The sequence below is a fragment of the Puma concolor genome, chromosome B3 (genome assembly GCF_028749965.1).
Source record: "Puma concolor isolate L17-30 chromosome B3, mPumCon1.1.hap2, whole genome shotgun sequence".
Taxonomy (NCBI): domain Eukaryota; kingdom Metazoa; phylum Chordata; class Mammalia; order Carnivora; family Felidae; genus Puma; species Puma concolor.
The window spans coordinates 111,244,629-111,260,786 of record NC_141672.1 but is presented as its reverse complement, the minus strand read 5'-3'; the positions used below and the strand labels follow the sequence as shown (position 1 = coordinate 111,260,786).

Genomic DNA, 16,158 nt, shown 5'->3' with positions numbered 1-16,158 from the left:
TGACAGAAATAGAAAATTACCACTATCGCCATGATTGTGGGCTCAGGAGAAAGTTTGCAATGGTTTTTGAGTTTCGTGGGTGGAAATTTGATGATGTATAAAATATTGCTGAACTCTTGGAACACGTTTCTATAAAATATCACTAATCAATGACAAAGGAAAAAATAATGATTTTATGGTGGAAAACAAGGCTGGAAAAAAAGAAGGGAAAGCCACAAATGACAATAAATATGAGAACATATTTATAACCTATAACAACCAAGAGGTAAGAATTGCTTATGTACAAAGAGCTTCTACAAATCAATGATCATATTATAGTCCAATTTAAGTGGGTAAAAGATACGATAAGGCAAGTAAGACAAAATATATAAAGAGCCAACAAACATGAAAAAATGTGCATCATCACTAAAAATCCAAGAAATGCTGAGGGATGAGGTAACATTTTTTCCCCCTGTTAGACTGGCAAAAATGAGGCATTGATAATATGTCAGTCTCTTCATTGGTACCACACAGCATGCCCACAGGAGAGAAATTAAGATGCTTTCTGGAGTGATGTTACTTGCAAAACGACTAGAGAGTATGTCAGTGATTTTGCCCCAAAATATTTTTATTTATATATATTATGTATAAAAGTTTTATAAATTTATTTATAAAATTATATTTATTTCTGTGTTTATATTATGTATACTTTTATCATATATGTGTACTTATATTTCATTATATATTGGTGTATATTATATTATTCTATTATATTACATACTGACCCACATACACACGCGCGCGCAGAGCTAATATACTTCCCTTGCCAATGTAGAAACAGCCTTTGGTGTACTCACTGAGCACTTCCTCCAATGCTGTTCTGTTGAAAATCATAACACAAATGACCATATACTCAAGTATTAACAGGAAGAGACAATGAGGGGTCATAATGTGATCAAATCACAGAATCATCGGTTAATATTTACTTGTCCATCAACTGATGCCTGAATTCATTCTCTAAAAACCTTGGCCGCACATCTAGTGTCCTGCTGGAATTCCTCTGTTGTTCGTTCATTCTTTCAACACATACTGACTCAACACTTCCTTTGGGCCAGGGCAGAAACAGTGCTGAGAATTGAGTGGGGAGCAAAAACAGACATCATATATCTCTCCTCAAGGAGCTTACAGTCTACAGAGGGAGACAGCTGTAATCAGATAATCATATAAATAAGTTTAAAACTGTCACTAAGGCAAAGTGATGGGGAGGAGAGGTACTTGGTGATGTGAGAACTCAAAACAGGGGAATTTGACTTTGTCAGGGAGGTCAGGGAAGGCTTCCCTAAGAAAGTGTGGCTTCAGCTGAAATATTACGGATGGGAGGGGGGATTAACAAGGTGAAAAAGAAGAGGTAAGAGCATTTCAGGCAGAGGGGCAGCACATGTAAAGGCCCTGTGGCAGGAGGTAGTATGATGAATAAGGGGGACTGAGAGAGGCCAGTGTGGTTAGAAGAGAGAAAAAAGAGGGAGTTAGGCGAGAAAAGGCTGGCAGGACACATGGGACCAGCCAAGTGAAGGGTGGGACCATAATCCCCAAAGCCTAGAAGGATAGTAGGCCCAGGGACAGGACCAGCTCTGTGTTTGAAGATCCCTTTCACTGTCATGCAATTTTCCCCATACCAAACTTGAATGAGTAGAAATCACAAGTCAACAGTTCCCATAGTTCCATCCATCCTCCTACCGCCCCGAGGGATCACAGATTTAGTCCTTCTTTCTCATGACAAATATTTGGGGAGGGAAGTGTCCCCTGCTTCCCTGCCACCCTGCTCTTTCACCAGAGGGCATTGCTTCTGTCCTCCATCCGCCCCAGGTAGGTTCATAGATGCCCTTCAGTTTGTCCTTTTCTCTCTCAATGTGCGAGCCTGAGAAAGGAAAGCGAAACCGATGGAGGGCCCAGGAAGGCAAATGGAAAATGATTATTGAGCAAGCTGAAAGCTGCCCAAAACATAAACTTTCACTTTGAAACCATCATCTGACTGAAACGGAGAATCATAAAACCGAGAATAATGCCTATAAAATAACTAAAGTACGTTTACAATGTTGAATGGCCAGAGGATATCAAGAGAGGGAGGGCAGAGGCCATGTCACCCTGCAGACAGAGGTCTGGTCACCCAGCACTCACAGAGGAGGAACTAAACATTTTTCAAAATGAGTCTTGTGAAGTAGTAGTGGAAATAAACATTGTAATTGGGGGAGGGTGAGAAGAAAGCAAAAAAGGCTAAAGTTATTAGACTGTTCTACATCAGAGCCACACCCGTGCATATGAAGAATGTTACAGATGAAACATTGAATGTATAAAACCATGTCATAGAATAATAATAACACTATACAGTGTGTCATAGTCTATAGAAAGCTTAAAAACATGCAAAATGAAACAGTAATTTATGGGTTCCTCCATGTGCTGTCAGAGCGTTAAGATACAGAAAGGCCTCAGAGCCCCAAATGTAAGCCTCTGGGAAGACAAGGGGCCATGTCAGGAGGGTTGGCAAGGAATGCCAGGACTGGAGATGGGACTGGTACCACTTTATTTCTTAAGCTGAGTGGGGGCATGTGATGTTCATCATGTTATCATTAAGACCTTTGTATATTGATGACATATGGCCCAGTACATTTTTTTAGAAGAAAAAATTGACAACCTGAGTTGCTGGTGAACTACTGATAAGGAGAGGAATGGAAACAAGGACTCTGAACTCCTTTCTAGGTATTGACGTTCTATTTAAGCACAAGTCTTAGACAAGTTCAGTCCCTGGATGGCATAAGATAGACTCATGATAAGACACTATTGGGCAGAATTGAGGCCCCATCAACAGAGCTAGGGGGGATGAGATGCAGTCATTGAAACTCCAGCTGTACCTGAACAAGAAGACCTTAGGCACAGGCCCCATAAATGCTGAATTTACAGGGTCAGCTCACGCAAGGGGCACTGAATATGAGAAACTCCCCAATATTCCCTGTTGCTGTTGCTTAGGCACAGATGGTATGGAGTGTTTACGTATTTTAGTATTTCACGTGGCATCAACTTACCTGCTGTTCCATGGTGCTTGCATCGATAAATGTCACCAGGTCTATAGAAAAGTAACCAACCACATCTCTCATTTTACAAGCATTTCCGATTTTGAGGCACAAAGAACTGAGAACTTGGGGATCCACCGAGGTCTGAGGCATGGTGGTACCAGAATTGATGAAGGGGCCTTCTGCATGAATCTGGTCCCCCGTTGACAACACTCTGATTTCTCCATTGGGCTCTATCAGCATATCGACTGTCAGGTTGGTGACACTTTCTGCAGGTGGATACGCTTCCACCACGCCTCCTAGTGGGAAAAACATGGAGTAGTTGAAAAGACGTTCTCATGTGGATTGTGTCCACTTAGCACAGGAGGAAAAAGCCCAGGCTTTGGCAGATGGACTGGGGCTCAGATCCTGCATCTGCCATGTCTTGTGAACTTTGGGCAAGAAGTTTCAATTCTCTGAACTTCCTTTTCCTCATCTACAAAATGGGCTTAATATAACCTACCTCACCAGATTGTTGTGAATCTTAGAGATACTGTATCTATAGTATTTAGCCCAGTCCTTGGCATATACTAGGACTCAATGAATGTTAGTTTTCATTCACCGTAAAGACACCATAAGATCATCAAGGCTTTGCCTATTGGTAACCTAACAACTATAGGCAAATACCTCAGGGGGAATTAACTGCCCATAGTCTGCAGTTTATACCTTGATGACAAGTGCTTTCTCTGTTTCAACGTCGCTGCTTTTTGAAGTTTTGATGCATTAGGATTTTTATCAGGAATGAGAGAACACTGACTATTATGTCAAAGGATTCCTATGCAAAGCCAATTATAAAGCATTTTTTAAAAACAACATTATTTTTGAGAGAATGAGAAAGAGACAGAGCATGAGCAGGCGACAGGCAGAGAGAGATGGAGACACAGAATCCGAAGCAAGCTGTCAGCACAGAGCCCGATGCAGGGCTTGAACTCATGAACCATGAGATCATGACCTGAGCCGAAGTTGGACGCTTAATTGACTGAGCCACCCAGGTGCCCCAAGTATTTTTTTTTTTAAAGATAGAGTCAGGAGATGCTGCCTTTCTTGAGGAAGGATCCTTACTAATAATGACAGCTTTATAATTTATCATGCTTTACCTTTTGCTCTGAATAATAGAAACCACAGAGAGAAACCTGATGCTCAGCCACAGCAACAATATGAGCCCTGGCTAAGTTTGTGAGTTAGTTTAGCGGCATCCACAAAACTTACATGGCCCTGATATTTTGTCTTTAGGCCTAACATAAGTCTTACATACATACATACATACATACATATATCTTTCACAGAAAAAAATTAGTGTTATTTATAAAGAATAAGATAGCATAATTTAAAATTTTTTAAATGTTTATTTTTGAGAGAGAGAAAGAGAGTGAGAGAGTGTGAGTGGGGAAAGGACATAGAGAGAGGGAGACACAGAATCTGAAGCAGGCTCCAGGTTCTGAGCTGTCAGCACAGAGCCCAATGCGGGGCTCAAACCCACTAGCTGTGAGATCATGACCTGAGCTGAAGGAAGTCAGACGCTTAACCAACTGAGCCACCCAGGCACCCCCTCCCCCCTTTTTTAAGATAGCATAATTTAAAAGTAAAAACAACTAAGCGTTCTCTAGACAGGGCAGCCTCTGGATCCCAACAGTATTAAGATAAACTTGGTGCGTATTTCACAAGTTTGCTAGGAGGTGACCTCTGCTCGCAGGCTTTGAACAGCATATGTGGTTAAATCCCAAGATTTTAGCATTTCTCAAATGCAGACGTCTGTTACTTTATATAAAAGGCACTTTCCTTAAATGTCTGTAAGTTTGTTTGGAGCTGGCCCTAAAGAAAGCTGAGTTTTGGAAGGAAAACATTTATCTATTTAGTTAGTATGAGATGTGCTTTTCTCTAAATGGGACCTACTAGTGTGTGCTGTACCTAAATACTAGTTGTTGGGGGAATTAGCAAGATAAGTGCAACAAAAGAACAACAAAATCCACAAAAACAAACAAAAACACTGACTGAGTCTCTCTGATTGAGTTAACTTTGTGGCTTTATCTGTCACCTATATTTTGAAAGCAAGTGCTTCAGTGGAAACACATTATCCTTTATACTTACAAGATTACTTTAGTTTTTTTACTCCAAAGAAGCTCATTTGTACCTTCTTCTCAGCATTATGACCAGAGTCTTTTCACTGTTAACTGTTTTCCTTTCAAAGCAATTAATTCCTCTTTTTTTTTTTTTTTTTATAATATGGAACGCTTCACGAATTTGCGTGTCATCCTTGTGCAGGGGCCATGCTAATCTTCTCTGTATCGTTCCAATTTTAGTATATGTGCTGCCGAAGCGAGCACTTAATTCCTCTTTTTAAAAAATATATTGCCTTTGATGATAATCCTGTGACAATGTAGACGTTGAATCTGTGGCACATTTTGTGACCAGAAGCACACTTGAGAGAGCAGAAATGAAATGAAACAGGCAATAATGGAAGGTGGTAAGAGATGTGGCCTTAGAATCAAGAAGCCTGGGGGGTGCGGGGGACGGCCCACTTTGGTCAGTAAACATTTATGCAGGCCTGCTGTATGCACTGGGTTCAGAGCCAGTTAGAGATTTGGAAACACATGGCATACTAGAACTGGATTTTTGAGACGTGCTAAAATTGTAGGCTCTACCTGTGTTTCCCACTCACCACATATTTGCTGTGTGCCTTCCTAGCTTTGAGGCTGTTTCTCATCTATAAAATTAGCTTAATAAAGTTTGTTCTGCTTCCCATAAATGGGCACTGTGTTTACAACATTGCTGGAAGAAAGGATGGAGATGAATAGGAAGTTGAGGACAGCCTGAGCTTGTGGTTATACAGCTCAGGTGAGGCAGTGGCTGGGAAAACCCTTTCTAAGCTACAACGCTCCCATGAAAAGAGATAGATCAGAGGAGGGTTTGCAGGCTGACCTTGGAAGATTTGGAAACTTCCTAAGTCCTATCCTGGATGGACCTGGAGATCCTCATGGTCCTCCCCTCCTAACTTAAAAAGAACCCCTTATTCTTGTCTATTTTTGCTGTAGGGACCTTGTTCTTTCCCATTTATGCATATGGGGTTAACTCTTTCCTTTTTACTCTTCTTTCGGTGGGTGCATGTGGAAATTGGTAGAATCACAGAAGTTTAGATCTGAGAGGACACTGGAGAGCGTGTGTCATCTCCCCTCTCCCCGCACCCGTGAAGAACCCCCTTTTCAGCATGCTTGTCAGACGGCTGACCATCCGACCCCTTGCTTAAATAATTCATGAACAGAGTGCTCACTACTCCCTCCCAGTCCACACTGCCTGCCCAATGTATTCCAACAGGCCACACGTCTATCTTTTCTGGTGCTCTCTCATTCACTGAGCTAGAATGTGTTCCTTGATAAATGTACCCGCTGGATCCCGCCAAGACACCTGGAAGAACACAGTGGTAGCCGCTTACTGGCTCTGCCATGTATTCACAGAGTGATTTAGAGCAAGTTACTTATTAATCTTTTGTACCTCAGTTTCCCCTTCTAGAAAACAAGGGTGATAATGTACCCACCTCGTAGGATTGTTAGGGGGATTTAATATGCATATGACTAGAATAGCATCTGGCACATAATAAGCACTCTCTGGCCCTCGTGATCTCATTTCTGCTGTGCAATATCACCGTTGTGCTGGTGCTGCTGCTATCCGACCTCACATTATTATATTATTATATATTAATGTTAATATAAAAAGTTTTGTTATCACCTGACAGTAGAGATTAGAGTGTTAAATATATCTTCTGTGGCCTGTTATCCTAGCCTTCTTGCATCATTCATGTGGGTAAGCAGGTAAGAATGTCTGCCTTACACTGTAATCTGTTAAGAGTGGGGGGCATTACATGGGCGTGTGGCCACTCCCATAGGGACCTCTGCAACTGAGGACAAGCATCATTCAGTCCATTCATCCCCCTATCCACAGACTTCCTGGTGTCCTTAGAGAATAAGGATGAATTAGGAGGAGGAGGAAAGGACACTGGAAGATACTTATTTAGAAATAGTGCCTTCAGAACTGCAGGGGGGGACCATTTCTTCCCTCCCACAAAAAGGAAGGGGAAACTAACACTTAAAGTCCCATCTTGAGACAGGCTGCACGGTAAAGATGTTCACATCTGTATTCCATTGAACCCTCCAAGCAACCCCATGAGGTAGGTAGGGGAGAAAACTGAGCCTCCGGGGGTTTTAGAACCTTGCTCAAGGTCATGGATGAGATCCATAAGCAGGTCATCCAACTCCAAAGCCCACCTGTCAGGGGAAGTCTGAGGTGCAAAAACAGGGCCGAATCTTGAGCTACGCCTGCCACACTTGGTGTGCTCAGCTCCTATTTATGTAAGAGGCTGAGTACACAATAAATATTTAGGCAAAGTTTATAAGGAAAAAAAAAAAAGTCTGCTTGTAGGAGCACTTAACCTAAACCGGTACAAGAGATGCGAGGTATTTAAATTGGTGTGAGGTTGACCCAAAACTAGAATTCAAGGTTGTGTAGACCAGTCCTCAATAGAAACTTTACAGTCTTATTTACCTTGACTGAGAAATGTTTGGAGGAATTTCCTCCACGTCGGGAACCGTTTCTCATTGACTGGCTGTGCGTGCTGTGCTAAAATGCCCGCCAGCTCCTCAGAGATCTTCACCAAAGCTGGCTCCTGCAGAAACAAATTAAATAGAACCACAAGCAATTTTACTACAGAAATGAAAACTGCTTGTGGAGTGATTAAAAACCAGGCCTCCAACAGGCAAAAAAATGTGGTTACTGTTTACCCAGAGTCAGAAAGCCATTTTGAAATTTTTCTCTATTTTTCCAGCCATTTCCGTTTTCGCATTTCAAAGTGATTTGGCCCCTAAATATTGCTGCTAATTCTGCCTGTTGTCTCCAAAGGGCGGCCTTGTGTCCAGACATCAGGAAATCCGGCCGCAGACGCACTGTAGGCTGCCCAGCTAGCTGAGTGTCCTTGGCCAATGTGCCACTTCACTATGGGCCTCAGTTTCCCTTTATGTAAATGGGGGGGTTAATGACCTAGTCCCTAGGATCCTTCAGACCCGAATGTTTGTTTTTCTGTTACCCTAATAGGACCGGCCCTGGGAGAAATTATGGAGTTGGCAGGGTCTTTCTTTGGCACCTCTATCTCTTTAAGCTGTGCTCTTTCCCCCTTGTTGGGAGGCCTCCACATCCCACAGCCGTGGGAGCAAAGCCTTAAACTTAGGGCTGATACTGTAGAGGTGGGATTTTAGATGGGAGCAGGTTGTAAGAGTGAGGTGGGGAGGGGTGCTGGGATTCCCCACAAGGTCAAAGCCTCATCTGACTAGACACGAGATGGGCCCCCTACCATCATCAAACAGCCCGAACCACAGAGCCTCCTGTCAAAATGAAAACAGGTGGAAATTCCTTAAAGAATAAGATGCCTGCCTTTTTGATATAAAGAGCCTCAGGTTGCCAGGACCATTTTTTTTTTCTGGATAGTCTGGGACTATCTAACAATTTTCAAATAGAGCCCCACCTCTTCAGACTTTATTTCTGGCAGAAGTTGAGCAGGGCACTAGATATAAAGCCATTTGATGGGCATTATTCATATTCAAAATATGGGACACTGACAAGAAAAACTTGGGCTTGCTTTGGGTTGCTGGGGACCTTCTAGATATATGTATGGGTGCTCAGTAGTTTGAAAGAATAAGAAAAGAATCTGCTGTTTTGGTGAGCGGCATCGAGAGGCATCTTAGAAATAACCTGTATACTCGTTTATTTCCAATTTCCCTGACATTAAAAAGTGATTGTCCTGCCCACCACCCCCTTTCACCCCCACCAGCTCCTTGGGATATCTGTTTCATTCTGGGTCCAGTGCCCTCTAAAAATCTATAATAGAAGATAAATATCTAAGAATATACTCTAGACGGGTACAAATAATCTGAATAATTTCTGAAATATCCAGGAAATCCTGGTGGGAGAGTTCCATTAGTTAGTTTAGTAAGTGCTGGACACACAAAACAAAAATGCCTTGAGAAAGGGAGAGGGCCTGGCCTGTGCTCGTTCAGGATGAATCACTGTGCAGCAGCTGGAGGTCTGTTCAGAAGGGTCAGGGAAGCTGGCTGAGACCCGGAGCTTTTGCCTGGGAGGTGGAAGCAGGGAAATCGTTGTCAAATTGTTGCCTCCCACATCCTGCACAGTGTACACATTTCTTCTGCTCTTTCCTGGACATCGCCTCGGGTCTCCAAAGCCCTGCATCTAAATCATAAACAAGCATACACAACGTGCAGTTCCAATAACTTGGCCTTCTGCCTTGCTCCTTGGAACACCATCCTCCAAAACCACCTTTATTTTTTGTTTTATACGTGTTTCATTTAAAAGCATTCTACTGTATCGAAGAAGACCAATTGTCTGTGATTCATGGGGTGCCCCAAAGCTGGGACACTGAAGCAGGGCTGTCGATTCCCACCCTGCTCGGGGTCAAGAAGGGAAGTTTTGCAGGCCAGGCTGTCCCCCGGGACAGTAGAGACTTCTTTCTATGCTGCCATGATTAAAGGGCTTTTCCTGCCCTGCTTCTGAAAAGCATTAAACCATCTACCCAGTGATCTGCTGTGTGGCCATTCACATCAAGTCAGTCTAAAGAGAAATAATTCATCTATTCATTCACTCATGCATATATCAATAAACTACAGGTATGAGGAGTATCAAAATGATGGGGACAGACCGTATAATGGTGCCCATCCGGGACTAGGGGTCGGGGGAATGGGGAGCTGGTGTTGTGTGGCTACAGAGATCCGGTTTTACGTGATGAAAGGAGTTAGGGAGATGGATGGTGGTGATGGCTGCTCAGTGTTGTGGACATGTTTACCACCACTAGACTGTTCACTTAAAAATGGTTAAGACAGGGGCTCCTGGGTGGCTCAGTCAGTTAAGCATCCAACTTTGGCTCAGGTCATCATGATCTCACGGTTCATGAGTCTGAGCTCTGTGTTGGGCTCTGTGCTGACAGCTCCAAGCCTGGAGCCTGCTTTGGATTCTGTGTCTCCCTCTCTCTGCCCCTCCTCCACTTGCACTCTGTTTGTCTCTCTCTCAAAATATAAAATAAACATTAAAAAATTTTGTTTTAATTAAAAGAACGGTTTAGACAGTAAATTTTATGTTATATGCATTTACCACAAAAAGTAATTGGGGGAAAAATGACAAAGTGTCAGGCCTTCCTGGTAGGTAGCTGAACTGGGGGAAAAGAGTTTGTGTGTTTTAGGGGAGAGGTGGAGATGGAGAGGAGGCGGTGAAGGAACAGGTGGAAGCCTTGCTACCTAAATCTTGAAACTAGATCTCCATCAACTTGAGGATCAAGTTGAAACTCCCCAGACAATGCATGAAGAGGGGCCTCTGTGACTGAGCCTGTGATTCCTCATGTAGCCTCAGGTCTCCCTTCTCCAGCTCCCAGCCTCGCCCCACACTCCCCTGGCTCAGCCTCTTTCCTCAGCCTGCCTTCCCTCACTTCTTCCCCTGGCCGACTCCTCGTCCTGAGTTAGTTCTGGTCACACCTCTTCCCGGAAGCCTTCTCTATCACTAGTTGGGTATCCTTTCTCTGTGCTCTCCAGCTCCATGGGGGCTCCCTCACAGTGTGGCCAGTGGCTTCGAGCTCATTTGCCCCAGTGCTCTGCACAGGGAACCCTAAATGTGGAATGAATCATGGCAGTGGTAAACACGGACCCAGCCCCGAACAGCTGAAGTTACAGAATAGGGGAAAATGTGGAACCTCTCCACAGGCTCCCTCCTTGCTGCCCAGGAACCACCTGGGGGGATGACCACTTAAGAACCACCAATTCTTCCTGGATGGATTTTATGGGATTCCCTGCCTCTGAGGGGCATCGGGAAGACAAATGAGGTGACATTTACGAAGCGCCACCTCAGATGCAACATGCTATGTGAGGGCCAGTAATTAACTTGTAAGGCTGTGGCCTGTGTGAGGCATCTGGACACCGTGCCAAGCTGCCGCCACTGCCTCTGCTCACACAGCCAGCCATTCTGCCCGCGCGGCAGCATTTCTGCCATGCACAAAGCCACAGCAAGGGGGTAAATTTCCTAGAGGAAAGTCTGCTGCAGGAATCTGGAGGATGAATCGTGTCCCGTCAAGAGAAGTACACAGCTGAAGGCACTGGTGGGGTGATGTTCACTAGGGGACAGTGAGGCACATGGAGGCAGCCGGGGGCCATGATTAGCTCTCTAAGAAAACGGTATGGGTTGGAATAATGGGGTGAGGGTATTAACTATTCCATTCATTTATCTTGAAAGCCTCTGATGGGAAATATGAGGATTATACTAAGAATGGCCTTAGTACTAACAAAAAGAGAAGTGTCCCCCTCACCCCTACCAACCTGAACCAAATCATACAAAACCACCAAGACTTGTAGCTCCTAGATTCGAGAAAAGCCAGCAAACTGACGTTCCATATAAAAGCACCCCTGTTACTGGGTGATTTTTAACATGTGACTACAGACAGAAAACAATGGAGGTTGTGGAAATGAATGCTAGTTTGCTTTCTTTACCCCCTTCTCATCCTCCCAAAGTGTGTGTGTGTGTGTGTGTGTGTGTGTGTGTGTGTGTGTGTGTACATATGCAAAATATCTGTTATAGGCCAGCAACTGGGGGTGGGCGTCTTCTCTATCCTACAAACTCCTACAAGCTTCTGAAATGAGTACTTAGAAGGCTTCACCTCAGTAAGTCATATCAAGGTAGTGGACTACCCCAGTCCATTTGAGAGATCCCATGACCCACATGGAGTAGATCATTTAGAGCTAATGACTCTGGGGGTGTGGAAAGGAAAGTACATATCTTGTGGGTGATAAGCAGATGTTAGAAAAATTCACTTTACTCTTTGGAAAAAAAAGTCAGAATTCCAGATTTTCCTTCCATCGTGAGTGCACTGGGTCTGCCAACACACATTAGCTGTTGGCCTTTGTGGAGCTGATATAGCTCTAGAGCAATTCCCATCCAGGAGAAACTTCAGCCCCATCTTTGCCATTGCACAGGCTTGTCACCCTTTCTCCAGCACCCACATTTACCCTCAGTGTGCATTGATAATCGTCAGGACCTTGGAAGGTTCCAGGATACCTGAGTAGCCTAGGGCACAGGGCCTCAATCTGCCAGACCAGTGCATCCTAGAGAATCTTGTCTATCAAGCATAGGCATTGCCTCTCCGCTCACTCTCTATTTCTATCAAGACAGTGTACATTTGAAGGAAGAGATATTTGACTGAAGGAAATTCATGATCTCTCCAGGGAAGCTGCTGGCATATCCAATTTAATACTGCCCTCAATGACTAAAGCTACTTCAAACTCTAGAGAGTTAACTTTCCCAGGTAAATTGTGTGTGTGTGTGTGTGTGTGTGTGTGTGTGTGTGTGTGTGTGTGTGTGTTTATTGGTGAGGGTGGGAAAGGAGAAAGAAGGAATACAAATTAGAATGTACTAAATATCAATCCCACCAAAACTCATTTTATTTTAGAAGCTTCTTTGCTAGACCTGCAGTGGTAAATTAGGTAAAATAACTTCTTGGCTAATCACCTCCAATCTCTCACGTCTCACATTGTTTGTGGTGTTCAAAGGAGAAACCAAGGGACCTAGCTAGATTGTTCTTCCTTATAAAGATTTCTGATGTGGAATGGAGGGTGGTATAAGGTCAAAAGGGCAGAGCAATGACCTAAAAAACTAAGCAGGATTGTCAGTGTTGAGAGGGACCATATGGACCATCCTCGTGGTTAAATGCCTCATTCGCAGAAGAGGGGATGGGACTCCTGTGCTCATGTAGGCACTCTCTGGCTGCCTCTGACTCTTGGGTGAGTCCCCTTCACCAGCCCTCCTGCCTCTTTCAGGGGTAAAGTGTGGGGCACTGTGAAAGATGCTCAGGATTTGAATTGGCTAGTGGCACAGAGATGGAGAGAAGGGTGGGATTCCAAATTTGAGGGTGAATTTAGAAAGGTTGCTTTGCTGGGCTCAGGATGCATTTTATCACTGTAGTCACCGTTTAGGTAAAATAATTGCTCTCACTTATTGAACGCTTACCATGTGGCAAGCCTGTGCCAGAGATGTTTTTTATATTTATTATCTCAAAGCCACTCTCTGAGTAGATATTATCATTCCCAGTTCCTGTCACACAGCCATGAAGTGGCACACTGGGATTCAAATCCAGTTGCTACCAGTACGCCGTAGTTCGATGGGATCTGTTTCTGAAACTGCCATCAGTGGGTATAAATGGTCAATCTGGGTCAGATGCGATCATCCACATGTGATGCTGAGTCTGTGCTGTCAGATTTGTGAAAGAGTGGTCGAGTGGACATCTGTTGTTGGCTGCCCAGCATCTTTGTCCCCCTGTTCAGGGTCATGATGTCCCAAACTTCCTCTTAGGAACTGCCGCGATTGACAGTGACTCACCCTCAACTCCAGTTTTCTTTCCTCCTATTGTCTTGACCAAGGAGAAGCTCCAGGAGCCCCTGGCAGCCATCTTGGAGCGCTGTGGACAGCCAGCCTTAGGGTGGAGCAGACATTATGTGCCAGGAGGAGGGGTGGGGGGTAATGGCGTCCTTAGCGGTGTTGCGCTGCTGGATTAAGCCTTGTCCAAAGTCAGACTAATCCTTGGATTTTCAGTTGGCTGAGATAATCAAGCCATTTTGAGTCAGATTTTCTGTTAATTGAAGTTTAAACATTTTAAGCAGACACACGTGGGCGGGCCAAACCACGTACCCACAATCCGTGCTGGAAGCTTTAAGCCAGCAAACGTTCTGATCATCTGTGCGTTGGTTACTCTCATTCTGCAGTCGGTAGTGAAGTTTTCACTCATTTCTCTCCATTAAGATCATTAGGAGCAGTCCCTCTTTAGCGTGCAAAAATATGCTGAGAAGATGAAGAAAAAATGAAAACGTCTCCGGCAAGTCATAAACTACTTCCCACACCTACTTAAAGTTTAAGGACTGCTTTAATACTCCATGTTTAATTGTTAATTGAGAATTTAAAAATCAAAAATGCCAACTTTGCCTTCGATGAGATGGAAAATTATGCTGCTGTAGAAGGTAACATAATGTAAAACAGCCAACATTACCAAGGCACACAAATGTTTTTGGTATGTAAAATTGCTTTGTAAAATATTTGCTCCATCTGCTGAAAGCGGCAAAGACAATTTTCCCTTGATAGCTAATGGCCCATTTCGGCTGTGTGGCAAGTGATTCGCTGCGGTGGCGGCTCTCATTAAACAGAATGGTGAAAATACGGTATATAATTCCATACTTATGTAGCATTATCCACTCGCTGCTTCTCGAGGAGTCTGTCCCTCATTATCTAGGCCTCCACCTTGTACCAACATGCAGGCCTAGCAGTTGATTTGACTTGAGAAGCGTTTTGTCCAACTGAGGCACATATGCTGTGCCTCCATTCCAAACCTCAGCACAACTGCTTCGCCCCCGACCAGAGACACTAGAGAGGTTCGTTCCCTTTCAACTTTGCAGCACTGAAACTGCTGTTTCTTTTCCCCCTCCTCACAGGGGGCCGTGGTTTTCTTTCTGGGCACACCCTGTCGCGTTGCATGCTGGGGGTTTCAATACATAAAGATTAAGCGTTTCTTGAAATTCTTAATTGAACTCCCGCACATACACAAAAGCAGGAAACGTGTCCCCCCAGGGCCAAAACTGCTGTCACGAAAGCCCCACAAACGCTGCCCTTGGTTGGTTCCTGGTGCACGTGGCAGTCTGTGATCTCTGTCTTCAAAGGAGTTGTTTACACTACACCCCGAATTCCTTCAACATCTGCTAGAGGAACAATTAAAAATAAATAATCCAGGGTGGTTTAAAAAAAGAAGGATATGTTCATGGTTTAGGAATAATATTGAAAAGTAGTTACAGCTGCAAGTGGCAGATTTTTTTAAAATATTTTTAATGTTGGAAAATGGGTTTGAAGGGAATTGTATGAACTATGAATGACATCAAATAAACACAGATGACAGTTTTAAAGATTATGCAGTCTTTTAAGGCAGAAACCAGGCCGTTTAAAAATCAACTGTAAGGTGGAAGTAGCCATAATTATTATTACTGGTAATATATTGGTAATAGGTCTCTTTCTTACCAGTTGGAGAAATATCGTCGGTTGAGAGAAAAGCTCTTTAACTGGCAACTGAAAACAGAAGAAAGCACGTGTGCCTTTTGCACTTTGATTTTTTTCATTCAAGTATAGAGGAGAGGAGTGAATTTGTGGAATGAAATGAGAGACCATCAAGAGAGTTTTTATTTTAATTTTATGCAAAAGGAGTGGGCAAGCATTTACTTCTTTTAATCAGAGAGCCCTACCTTCTTTGGTATTTCCACAAGTACAGATGTATATACTTGAGGCCGATAGGAAAGCTTTGTGCAATTTAGTATTGTTTTCTTTCTGCAGACCATGCTGGTGAAAATACCAGGGTAATAAATCAGTGAATTCCAAAAGTGAGGATTTTTGTTGGATTTGGTACAGTGACAGGAGAGTCCGAGTCTTCTCAAGGGCATCCCTCTCTCACCCAGGGGCACTGAGGACAGACGACCAGAAGCAAATGGCGCAGTCGTAGACAGAGAGTAAAACTCATTCTGAATCTGTTCCAAATACCCGTGCCTGCTCTGTGGCTTTCAGCAAAGCAGATATTTCCAAAAGAACTCCAAGGGGGACTTCCTGGATGTGAAAACACTAACCAATTCTCGTTTCTCTCATCTTTTGCTTTATTCCTTCCTTCCACGCTGTTATTGCGAAAAACTGGCAGTTAAATTCAATTGATTCAAAATATTCCGGATCCATATGGCCGCCAACCCTGGAGCTGAGGCGGCGATAGCGCCTCACTGCTGTTCTCAAGCATTTGCCTCTCCCCTAGTCCCCAGATGGTGGGAGTAACATTTAAACCTCCTTTTCTCTGCCTTGTACAATAGACCTTGGCACCATTTCAACTGTTTACTCCGGTAATTAACAGCTCTGATACCACAACAATTACAACTCCTACGCTCTCACCACAATAATGCTATGAATTAGTGAGAGCTAATGGCTGGAAGGTAGAGTGTTTCCAGACTGTGAGATCTGTGCATTT

At 43.7% G+C, this 16,158-nt stretch overlaps 1 protein-coding gene, 1 long non-coding RNA gene and 1 other non-coding gene across 6 annotated transcripts in view; 1 reads left to right on the top strand and 2 right to left on the bottom strand.

Moving 5' to 3' along the window:
* Positions 1–16,158, bottom strand: part of IQCH (IQ motif containing H) — a 218,586-nt gene that overhangs the window by 54,799 nt on the left and 147,629 nt on the right. For all 4 annotated transcript variants that reach the window (XM_025918866.2, XM_086711018.1, XM_025918865.2 and 1 more), the window contains 2 exons: positions 7,623–7,743; positions 3,060–3,346 (listed from right to left, as the gene is read on the bottom strand). In XM_025918866.2, the coding sequence (XP_025774651.2) occupies positions 3,060–3,346; positions 7,623–7,743 (408 nt within the window). The remainder of the gene's footprint in view (positions 1–3,059; positions 3,347–7,622; positions 7,744–16,158) is intronic.
* LOC147580286 (uncharacterized) overlaps positions 1–16,158 on the top strand; it is a 135,310-nt gene that overhangs the window by 74,703 nt on the left and 44,449 nt on the right. The gene's annotated exons all lie outside the window — the stretch shown is intronic.
* On the bottom strand, positions 5,304–5,410 carry LOC112856526 (U6 spliceosomal RNA). Its single transcript, XR_003223101.1, has one exon. It is a non-coding gene; the product is annotated as a U6 spliceosomal RNA (small nuclear RNA).